At 47.1% G+C, this 11,825-nt stretch overlaps 2 protein-coding genes across 2 annotated transcripts; one reads left to right on the forward strand and one right to left on the reverse strand.

Moving 5' to 3' along the window:
- The first annotated feature begins 1,401 nt into the window (after window positions 1–1,401).
- Window positions 1,402–3,306, forward strand: LOC139049215 (uncharacterized). Its single transcript, XM_070524581.1, has 3 exons — window positions 1,402–1,619; window positions 2,459–3,152; window positions 3,244–3,306. The coding sequence occupies exons 1-3, from the start codon at window positions 1,432–1,434 to the stop codon at window positions 3,304–3,306; spliced, it is 945 nt and encodes a 314-aa protein (XP_070380682.1). The 5' UTR covers window positions 1,402–1,431.
- Window positions 3,307–3,874: 568 nt separating this feature from the next.
- Window positions 3,875–5,796, reverse strand: LOC139048393 (uncharacterized). The gene has a single exon (XM_070522767.1). The coding sequence runs from the start codon at window positions 5,765–5,767 to the stop codon at window positions 4,169–4,171; it is 1,599 nt and encodes a 532-aa protein (XP_070378868.1). The 5' UTR covers window positions 5,768–5,796; the 3' UTR covers window positions 3,875–4,168.
- Between the last annotated feature and the right edge of the window lie 6,029 nt (window positions 5,797–11,825).

An 11,825-nucleotide genomic window follows, 5' to 3' on the forward strand; every position in this document is an offset into this window, starting at 1 on the left:
TACGGCTGACTGTGAGAAGGCAAAATAACAGACTTGAAACAAATGACTTCACGTAAATATATACAAGTTTAGCACACGTCTTTCACCGCGATTAAAAGTTAACGAAATACCAAAGTAGACTTGTCTGAGCTTTTTGTCTTCGAGATGTATATGTTTTCAGGTGGCCCAATTTTATAAAATACCATCACTCAACTTAGCTAATAATTGGTGAGACATCATTTAAAATGTTGTCGGGCATGGTGAACACCTGAATCATGTTTCTGACAAGCCAGGTTTGCAAGAACAGTACACCATTTGTATATGTTAAATTGAGGTGCCACTTGGCCTCCCTAACAGCGGACAGACCACACACATCTTTCAGCCAGACGATAACCGCATATGATGAATCATTGCCAGCTTGTTTCACTCCAGCTGCGAGACCTTCGATTCCACCGTGGTGCCTTGCTCAGCCAAAAAACAACCTCACAATACGTGGTATCTCAAAAAAAGCTGATATATCATCGCCAGCCCTTAGAGAGCTCACGCTACTGCATTTGTACGAGAACTACCGTGATTCTACGCATATTTACACTGATGGATCTGTCTTTCCAAGCAGCTCCGCGGCGGAAATCGTCATACCTGCGAAAGCTACAACAATCAATTTTAAGACGACCCAGGCGACAACATCGACGGCAGCAGAGCTCGCAGCGCTCTTTACTGCCCTTCATCACACTGGTGATGAACCACCACACAAGTGGACAATATTCTGCGATTCGAAGGCGGCACTGCCGTCTCTACTGTCACCTTTACGACGTGGACCGCACGAACAACTAATATTCCATATTACAGAGACGTTACAACATATAAGTGATGCAGGCCATGAAATAACCTTTCAGTGTCTTCCAAGTCACTGCGGGATTATCGGCAATGAACGGGCGGATCACGCTGCCCGCTCAGCCCATATTGAGGAGCGCCACGTCCCAATTCCTCATTCTAGAACTGACGCAGCACGGAAGCTCAACCTACTTGCTCGGCAGTGCACCGCGTCGCAATGGAATGAGCCACATTTAAGGAACACGCGACTGTACTCACTAGATCCCACACTAAGTCTTCGAGCGCCATCACAGCTTCGCCGTAGAGACGCCGCGCTTTTATATCGACTTTGGTTGGGCGTAGCCTTTACTAAAGCCTATGCATTCCGCATAGGGATGACCGACAGCCCAACCTGTGACCACTGCGGCCATGAAGAATCAATAGACCCTTTGCAAAAGTACGCCACCTGCCGAGTAAATCGAGTTTCGGTTTCGGTTGCGAAAAGCATCCTGGGAATGAATTCGCCATGTTGCGGGGGAGCGCGGGTACTGCGGGAGCGTAGTAGCCGCCGTTGTTGGTTCTTTCGAGGTGCTGCTGTAAGTTGGAGTTGTCAGGTGTTACTTGGACGCTGATTTCGACATGAGCGACGTCGTTTACCCGGTACACGGTTGGGAGAGTGACTTGTCGTGCCTTCCGCCACTCCGGGAGACGGCAATCAGCAGTTTTGTTTCGACGAAGACTACGAAGGGCCGACGCAAGGCGTACAAGTTGGTGACAGAGAGCTACGTTGTTGCCTCTACAGTCTCCGCGAACTACTCCTGCAAAACGTAAGTTTTTGCGGCTTAGTGATGCCAATTTCATAGATAACATTAGTAACAGCGCTGAGAAAGCTTGCAAGGCCAATACATTTGTGCGCGCATGGATTCGGCATGTTGGGAAGCGCTTAATAGCTCCTGCACCCCGCGCGCTTGTTCGGAGCCATGTAGTAGGCTATCTGAATGAAAGGCGATTAATTTAACCGAATTTGGTCATTGAATGTTTTCAATGTGGCAATAAAGTTAGTTGTTGTAGTACTCGTAGCTTTATACACGGTGTGAACGCAGGCTCGAACGGAAAAAATTTTGGGCTTTTCTTCGTGAATCTGCACTAAAAAATGCTCGCGTTTCTGCTTCGCCATAACGCAGTTGAATGATGGAAGTCTCTAAAGAGGGGTAAGAAACCCAGCGTCTGATTTTACTCGAAAAATGTGGTGGGCGCCGGGCCATTGCGGAATTCAGGTATCACATTTTACAGCATTGCTTGATGTCACAGCGTGTGTCCGACTACGTTAATCAACTTTGCCCCCTCAAGAGCACTTCTGTGTCATTCATCTGCCCTGCAGCGAAGCAGACCTATCGGCTTCCTGTTGGACGTAAATGTGATTGTGCACATGATTGCATAAGCTCGCAGTTGAAAAGCCATGTTACATCACACGCCCACACTGAAAAAATTGCGTATTTCCCAACGAGCCACGGTCCATTGCGTATGTAAGGGGTAACGCCCCCCCCCCCCCGATTGGTAACAAAAGGTCGCGTGCTTCTCATCGCATTTGAAAGATATGAAGAATTTCGCGTGGCAATCCAGCATAAACCGGGACTGTTCTACATTTCTATTCACTTCGTTTCAGGGCTAATACCATCTTTGTGAAGGCCAGCTGCTACAGAAGCCAACGAAAAACCCTCTCACCATATACAGTCAAGGCAGCGTTGTCGCTTCAGGGAGACATACTTGGCGGCCTTTGTGAGTGCGCTGCTGGCAAGCACGCATGTAACCATTTGCAAGCTGTGCTGAAGTTAGTGGCATTACTTCAAGTTAAAGGATACAATGAAGCGCCAGAGCATCTCTCATCGACAGATTTGCCGCAGCAGTGGAGAGTGCCAAGGACCAATCCGCTTCGCGGAACAAGTCTGCAGCAGGTAGACTGGCGGAGAGTAGCGGAGGGCGGGCAAGATTTGCCCCGCACCTCTCGCCTCTATAAAGGCATTGCTGCTAACGAAGACCCGAAGCAACAGGAGGAAGACATAAAGGCCTTTGCCGATGCACTGAAAGAAATTAATGGTATGCAGGAGTTCGCCAGCTTCCTCGACGCTGCAGACAGCTCAGACGTCACTGAAACAAAATTTGGGACACGTTTGAAGGGCTGCCTTCTCGACTACCAACAGTCTGTGGTTCCTCATGGATTTGCAGTCTTCATATCCAAAGAGCTAGAAGTGCCTCGGCCGCAAATATGGGCAAGTGCGGAGCTGTTTACGGGCGCTTTCACTGTTCCACAATGGAAAATACCCGACACGTTTGATGGAGCATCTGCAGCATTTCTTAAGGTAATAGTTTTATATTCTATATTCATGCAACATTGCCTTAATGTAGGCTCGAACAATCAATTGTTTCAGTCCCTGCACACTAACACATAAGGTATGTGCCATTGAAATTCATTTCAGAGTATATGCATCACTCCAGCGGAGGCGCAGGACCTAGAAAGGACGTCTAGGAGGCAACGAAACAGCCTAACATGGCATCAAGGACGCCTTCACCGCCTTACTGCATCCAACTTCAGTTTGGTCCTGAACCGGAAGAAGTGGACAAAGAAAGGCTTGATTAACCTGACGACTCCGAAGGACCTGTCACGCGTTCAGCCCGTCAGGTACGTTCAGGCATGGTGTTACTGAAAACATATTGCAAATGCACTTTTGTCCTGGGCGTACACTCGAATTCCTGAAGCTTCACTAAATTCCTTTTCCAGGTACGGCATAGCCAACGAGAAAGACGCCCTCCTGAGGTACAAGGATACCTTGACAACTGCGGGACATCCTGTTGAAGTATTCAACTGTGGCCTTTTTGTCGACCCGTCCAGGCCATGGCTTGGAGCATCGCCTGACGCCCTAACCTTTGACCCTTGTGAACCTTTTCCGTGGGGTACAGTAGAGGTGAAATGCCCATACTCCCTCAGACATGCCACGAGAGAGGTTCTCCTTTCGGAAGACTTCTTCGTTGCATTTGATGAAGATTGCCAACCTGAACTGAAAGTCTCCCATGAACACTACAAGCAGGTGATTGGACAGATGGGGATAACTCGCACACAGTGGGCAGACTTCGTTGTCTTCGGACCGCACTTTATTATAGTGCAGCGCGTGCGTTTCGCCGAAAAAGAGTGGAACGACATGGTTCATGTGCTAGACAATTTTTATTTTGACACTCTGCTCCCATTCTTCGTACAGCAGGTGAAAACATGAATATTGCATGAAGAGCTAAACATTTATGCAATAAAGGCAAGTGAGCTTTTGTAATAAACAAATCCATTTGTAAGAGTTAGCAGCAATAAAGCAGTTTTTCCCACCAGTCACTCGCTTTCGGTGATCAAAGGGCTTTGCATATTGCTCAGCACGGCACACACTGACCATACCTGATTAATCAGCGGACCCAGGGAAAGTGGTACTGCCTTATCAAAGATGTGGTAGCACTTGATTCGTTGTATTCTCCTTTCGACGTGAATTCGGAGTGAAGCGATTTCTTGTGTCCGCTGCACGTCATCCTCCTCAAATTGTTTTTGTGTCAAGAAAGGTGGCAGATTCAGGCCGACCCCTTTTTCTTGAAGTAGCTCCTTGATCTTAAAGCCCTTGTCGGCCATGACAGTGTCGCCGGGGGCAAAGTTTAAGTCCAGAAAACCACTTCTGATCACTATTTCGCGGTCAGAGAGCGACCCCATGAAAAGTTGTGATGCGAACGTAAGAAGACCATTTGGTGCCACGCCAATGAGAGCCTTAAACGTGTTCGCCGACTTGTAAGTTGAGTACGTACCTGACTGCAAAACGAGGGAGCTAGGTACTTCACACTTTACCTCTGTGGCATCGATGATCACCCTTGTGCTTGGGTACAGCTCCCGAAATGCAGGAGGCATGTGCCTGTCAATCTTACTGCGTGGCACCCACAGAGTAAGTTTTCCCAGCTGGATGTACATAAAATTGATCCAACCAGAAAACACTCTTGACACTGTACTTGCAGAAACACCGAAAATATGGCCGAGATGCAGGTGGAAAAATCCAGTTTTCAATTTCATTAGTGTGAGAAAAAGTTCTTCCGCAGGTTCAAGCTTCCGTGGGCGTCCCTTAACGTCCCCAGGTGTGCTTTCATTTTCCAAGTATACATTACAGGCATTTTCACCCGGCTTCAGGTATAAAAGGAAGCATTGAAAGTGCTTGTAGCTAGATAATGCAGTGTAAAACTGCATGCTGTTGTCGTCATCACGGAACCTCGCAAGTGAAAATGGCTTTCTTTCTTTTTTTGCTCGACTTTCTTTGTCTTCAGCTGCTCGTTGCATTTCTTGCAGCTGCTTTTTGACATGTTCAAGCTGCTCAGTTAGCTTTTTGTTCTCTGCAATCAGCTCAATGTTGTTGTCGTTTACTGCGACGATGTCCTCTCTGAGCTTCCTTGCTTCACCTAAAGCCCTTTTAAGGCTCTGAACATGAGCAGACAGCTGTGCAACTTCTTCGCACCTTGCTTTTAGCTCCAGTTGAATTTTTTGAAAAGTGGCAGTGCACGACTGACAAACCACATCTGCAGCAGTGTTTTGCGTCGCATGACCCTTGGCTCGTTGGCCTGCACCTTCGGATTGCTGTGAAGGTTCCCAGGTCATATCTCGGTCACTCTTACTTTCACGCTGACTCAGATCAGTGTCGGGGCTTGCTGCTTGTAAAAGATGGCTTGTGAGACTCTTGCTGCAGCGCAGTGCTCGCTCCTTAGGTGGTCGACGCTGTTTCACAGGCTTGGCAAACACAAACTGCGTCGGCACAGCATTGTCTTTCAGAAAGCGTCGCCCACTGGCCACGTTTGGGATATAGTCATCCGGCTTCAAATGTTTGGAGCAGACCCTCGTAAACTGGCCGACCACGAAGTTTGGCCCTGGATCCCTTCTTATGGCGATTATCCACTTTTTGAACATGACCTTGTCCCGTGGGAACTTGTGAAATGAGACCTGAAAAAGGTAAATTATGATGTGCTTGTCTAAAAACAGGTATTTCACTAAAAGAGCTGGGTCACTAGCCCTCATATTCTTACGTTGCCATGGGTACCAATGCAGCTGACTAAAAGGAAATTCAGGATGGATCTAGGCAGTACGTTTTTAGCACTGCATGTTGCTCACTCGCAAAAAAAGTGGTTTCCTCGCTATAACTTCATGGCACAATTTTAATCTGTGGTTCATAAAAAATTATCCTTGGTTTTTAAAAATAAATGAAAAGGCGCAGGCGCAAAAAATGTAATATTTTTTTTCTGATCGCGGCTTTGACTAAAATACTCGGCATGATTATGAGGAAACTAGGCAGCTATAGGTAGACCACATACATTTTTTTTACTTGCCGGCTGCCGACACATTTGTAGCACGTCGTACCAGACAGGCTGGCCAAGAGTGCGACGTTCGAGTTACATCACGGTGTAATACAGACTTTTCGTCAGTGCAAATATACTTCACCGTATCTGTATAGCTTGCCTGTAGACTGCGGACACTGCGACGAGTTCATTTATTTTAACGTGTTGTCACTAGTACGATCGCTGCGCTGCAGTACAGCCGTGGTTTCAGGGAGCGACAGCGTCTCTACCCCCTATACAAGTGCCCCAAAACGTTACCGTCCATCAAAATACGAACACATGCGTGGATAAACCAACGCTCAGCAGAAACGTCCCACGCGGTGGGGAACGAAGTTCGAGCGGCTAGCTTTGCGCAGTGTTTGCGAAGCGCGGCTTAACGCCTGCATTTAGCACGCACGGTCGTTTCATTCCTACTGTGATCACAGACGCGCGCGCGCCCACCCACCCACACACACACACACACACACACACACACAAAACGCAGTTACCGTAGCCTCTAAAGCGTTACCACAATGTTTCGCTAAAATAACGGAATACGGCAGCGGGGAAAGTTCGCTCCAAGCTCGTTTACGCGGAGTCAATGCACCAGGACAACAGTGGTATGTCCGCGAACAACACCCGTATAATAGCACGCACGTATACGTACTTTTTCGCCGCTTTTGCATCGGTATCCCTCCTGGTGACATTCAGGAACACAGCAGAAGTGAACCATTGCCAAATAAATATTCTTAACGCAGACTTGCAACGTAAGAGCCTTGTACGACGCGACGCCTTCCTTAGTCAACAATGCCGAGACAGCAGCGGCAGCTGGCGGCACCCCCACAACATGGGGGCTGCGCACGTAGTTGCGGCGGCGGCCGCGAGAGGCGTACTTTTGCAAGGGGTCTATTGGCCATATTTTGTGTGCCTGCCCGCAGTACAGTACACAGAGGGCATGCCTTCGCCACGAACTTGACAAACTGGAAAAAGAATTCTACAACATCGAAAGAATCTACAGTCACAGAAGAAGGCCGTGCAAGCGCTATTGCGCTTTTTAAGATCTACCGGCTTGTGTGAACGGCTTTAACTGGAATGCCTTTTGTGTGTGTGCCTCCATGTGTGCGTGTTTTCCCCCTTTTTTAGCGTTTTCCTCTGTCATCTTTCTAACCCCTATGCCCCCCCAGTGTAGGGTAGCAAACCAGAGACTCATATCTGGTTAACCTCCCTGCCTTTCATCTTCATTCTCTCTCTCTCTCTAGAGGTAAACAAGAGTTTGTTGGTGGTATTTCCTCAATTTAGTGAGCTCATTTTCAGTTAATTTTTCTGGACTTGCACAAAGGCAATTAGAGCGCTTTTTTGGGCCTTTTTCACTATACCCAGCAACTAAGTGGTACCTCAGTAAATAAATAGATAGGCAAGGCTAATACCTTGAACGATAAGAGAAAAAATCATTATTTAGCACAAAAAATTGGTAGTAACACACGGCTAACACAATTCCAAAGACCCAAATAGATCGTCACCTGCACTTGCAGTATCAAGTACCCCAGAAATAGTCATAAAGGATGGGAAAAGGTTTCAATGACTGGACAGCCAGATTGTTGAGACAGTGAAAAACGCAAATAAATGCGTGTACTAAATACCAATGACCTCAATTGCGCAGGTAAAATGTTATTAAAGTGCTACCAGAATTTTATTGCACGAAATATATAAAAGTTACATATAAATTGGGACAAAGCAGTAACAAAGACTGAGGCAGATACAGCACCCGTGTTGAAAAAAAATGACAAGTGATAACATGCATATTTGAGCTCAAGACAATTTTTTCTTCAATATATAGAAAAGAACCCATGCGCTGAAGGCATAAAAGAAGGTTCCTGCACCTGGAGAATGCAGCACGGTACAAAGCAGCGTCATGACAACCGAAAACTAGAGCTTATAATGTTTAAAAAGTACGAATACTTGCATACCTACAGACATGTGACATGTGATGCCTTGAATGGATGAAGTTCATAAATATTACACAAATGAAGTTATCATCACTCTTATTGGCTTCCTTAGGGGACTCCATGAAGTTGAACTAGAAAAATCTACATCAGTGTTAAAAACAGAGAAGATAAGGCCCTATAGCTTTCTTCCTGAAATAAACAGCGCAAATAACTTCATGTATCAATTCTACGGACACTTCGCCAATTCGGTGTACATTTATATTTGGCAACCACCCAAACAGAAGAGAAGGATTAATTAAGGGAGGAACACACATAAACGCTGACTCAACTCGAAGTTTATTCGTGAAGACAAAGATTTTAAACACACTGGCCAACTTCACAAAGAAAAAGCCATGGATGCGCAGCAGAAACAGCCCGGCACAACAAAAGGGGACCGAAAGACGTCCTGTACAATAAACATGTGCTTCAAACACTAACAAAAACATGAATACTGAAAGGTTTGTACTGGGATACTAACGAGAAGTACTGCAGCAACTCTTTCCGACTAAGGGTCACAGAAATCTTGCTTATGAATTTTTCTTCGTGATCAATAAATAATGCTTCGATAAGTCCTCTTGTGTTCTGGTCTCTGTGATGAAACAATCGTTCTTTGTGCTCTATAGAGCAATACCAGAGGCGTTCCAGAAGCAATATTTATTGATCACAAACGTAACAAATGCATAACCAAGTTATCTGTTCCCTTAGTGGGAAAAAGTTGCAGTTCTCAAAAGAGTATTTCTCGTTGGGTAGTATCATTTATCGGACAAACCTTACGCTTTTTCGAAAGATTTGTCCGATAGTTTTCGTTTTTCACGCACGTTTATTCTACCTGACATGGCTTTCTCATATTTCTTTCTTTTCGCACGTGGCTGTTTCTGCCACGCATGCACGGCTTTTTACCTTTGTCAAGTTAACCAGTGTCTTTAATACCTCTGTCATCAAAAGTAGACTTTAGTTGAGCTTGCGCTGGTGTGTGCTCCTACCTATATCGTCGTCCGTCGTCCGCCTGTGTTCGTGCTGCTGTTTACAGTACGCTCGTATCAATTGGCTAGGCTGGTAAACATTCTCACAAACAAAAGTAAATGCCTCCCCTCAAAAGGTAGCCCATCCTTTACTACTAAACGCCAGAGCAAATCGAAAGTAAGCCTTCACAGTGTCCATACGGTAGTTAGTACACCACAGAGCAGCACAAAAATAGTTGAAAAATCCCACTTGATGGAGAGTGGCAACATAGATGCGAGCTTGCTAGTGAATCAGCCACATATCAACGGGTGTCTGTTGCACGACGCCAAGGTGCTCTTAGAACACTTTAGCACCTGGGAATTTGCTGCATGCGTAACCTGTGAGAAGGGAATGCGGACAGAAAACGAGATTACGCGGATTAAGAATCTGCCAACTACTGCATATAACTACGCACGAAATAGAAGTGCACACTACACTGGCAAGTAAAAATTTGCCACTCTTTACGAGTGCCATCGAGAAAAGGAAGAAATGGGTTGCTACGGTAAATGCTAGCTAAAACACGCACAGTGATGTTTCACAGCGGGGAAAAATATTCCCGGCTCTCTCGCAGAACCAAAGACCACGCGACAGTGCATAGCCGATACCAAGCAGATATCGAATTTTGGGTAGAAGTCCAGCAGAAGGAATGACCTAAAGCAACGCCTCCTATAACTATATGCCTGGAACGTCGCTCTCTTTTCCATAGGGAGCTCTCTGCCGAGTTTTGCGACCATGCGCCGCAGGACGGCGCGCGCCACCGTACCGGTCCCCATGGCAACCACAGCCGCCGCCGCCGAAAGCTCACGACGCGCCAGCCGCTTGGCTGCCGACGTCGCTCCCGGCTGGCTCCCGGTAGCCGTGCCACCGGCGTGTTTACAAGGGCTGGCCGCAAGAGGCGCTCGCCACCGTACCAAAAGGAGGAGAGTACAGTCGAGGGCAGGGCAGCGCGTTTGCGGCTCACGTTCCAGGCATTGTATATTCTAGGAGGCGTTGCCTAAAGATACGGTGAGAGCGATGCGAGTGTGAGCGTGCCTGTACGAGTGAGAACATGTACCGCTTCTTTCAAGCTAGCCGCTCCGGTGTGGCTCCGATCACCCCACGCGATTTGTGTGCAGAACGTCGCGTACACGCCCTTGCGAGTTCTGCGCGGTAGCGTAGCAGTGAGCTAGCTTCATGCACGCGTCATTCTTCGCCGCGCACATCGTACTCTAATGCGACGCTTAGCTCGAGGCGACAACGCGCCGATTGGCGCTCCTGTCTTTTATGCAATCAACGCACATTCTGATCGGTCCAACTCAAAGAGGCAGCCGAGGATGGTGGCGTGTTTCGGTTATCGCCTAATAAAATTGTTCAGTACGCCAATTTCTTTCTCTATGGAACGCCTTCAACGGCAACCCGCCGCGCTAGACAAAGATGCTTACTGCGGTAGTTTTGGCGGTGATAGGCGATAAGACGAGCCCGTCGGCGGCTGTGTTCTTTGGCGACGTCGTCACCACACCTCTGTTCATTTGTGCTGAGTATTCGTGTACAGTCACCGGGCGGAAGCTGTGACTAATCAGTTGGCCTTTCTCCGCAAATCCCAAAGAGGCGAAATATAATTTGCGGTGCGCCGCAACATTAGCCGCAACCTAAATCGAGGCGCGCTTAACCGCTACGACGCAAAAGGTGATCACACTAACCGTATGGTATACGATGAGCCACCACGGATTAAAGAAAAAATAATTATGATATCCTACGTGCCAAACCAACGATCTGATTATGACGCAGGGCGCAGTTGGGGAGTCCGTATTAATTTTGACTTCCTGGAAATTTTTACGTGCATACAATGCAAATTGCACGAGCGTTTTTGCATTTCACCCCTTTGGAATGCGGCCGCTGCAGGGATCGTATCCACGACGTCGAGCCCCAAATTGCCACGGCGGCCGCCATAGTTACGAAATGCGTAAGCGTGAAGTGCAACACTGCCTTCCGGTACGAGTGTGGTACAAGCGTAGCAGAGCTGCACACCAGCTGCACAACTATTTGTCGCGGTTCTCCTAAGCTCTTAGAGCCTGCCTAAATACCTTGAAAGGCAGCGCGCCTCTCACGTATCGAAACGCGTTAACAAGCTCTTAGACGGCACACGTGAGCCCCTATGAAAGATGAAATGGCCACTCAACAAAATTATCACTGCGCAGAGAAGCCGATCCTTATGTTCCTAGTTGTGTTTTCTCTTATGATCACGTAACAGCAGATTTGTTGAAGGATGGTGGGCAGATTGTTCTAGAGAAACTGGCCACCCTGTATACGCAATGCCTAATAACCTCGAGCGTACCGAAATCTTGGAAGAACGCTAACATAATCCTAATTCATTAGAAAGGGGACGCCAAAGACTTGAAAAATTATAGACCGATCAGCTTACTGTCCGTTGCCTACAAACTATTTGCTAAGGTAATCGCAAATAGAATCAGGAACACCTTAGATTTCTGTCAAGAAAATGACCAGGCAGGATTCCTTAAAGGCCACTCATCAATAGATCATATTCACACTATCAATCAGGTGATAGAGAAATGTGCGGAATATAACCAACCCTTATATATAGCTTTCATTGATTACGAGAAAGCGTTTGATTCTGTTGAAACCTCAGCAGTCATGGGGGCATTACGGAATCAGGGTGTAGAAGAGCCG

This window comes from Dermacentor albipictus, chromosome 8 (genome assembly GCF_038994185.2).
Source record: "Dermacentor albipictus isolate Rhodes 1998 colony chromosome 8, USDA_Dalb.pri_finalv2, whole genome shotgun sequence".
Classification (NCBI taxonomy): Eukaryota; Metazoa; Arthropoda; class Arachnida; order Ixodida; family Ixodidae; genus Dermacentor; species Dermacentor albipictus.

Excerpts from the sequence above, each read along its gene's own strand:
- LOC139049215 (XM_070524581.1), top strand. The coding sequence starts at position 1,432 with ATGAGCGACGTCGTTTACCCGGTACACGGTTGGGAGAGTGACTTGTCG. Across the intron at positions 1,620-2,458 it reads GCGAACTACTCCTGCAAAAC|GGCTAATACCATCTTTGTGA; the intron begins GTAAGTTTTTGC and ends ACTTCGTTTCAG. Across the intron at positions 3,153-3,243 it reads CATCTGCAGCATTTCTTAAG|GTATGTGCCATTGAAATTCA; the intron begins GTAATAGTTTTA and ends CTAACACATAAG.
- LOC139048393 (XM_070522767.1), bottom strand. The coding sequence starts at position 5,767 with ATGTTCAAAAAGTGGATAATCGCCATAAGAAGGGATCCAGGGCCAAAC.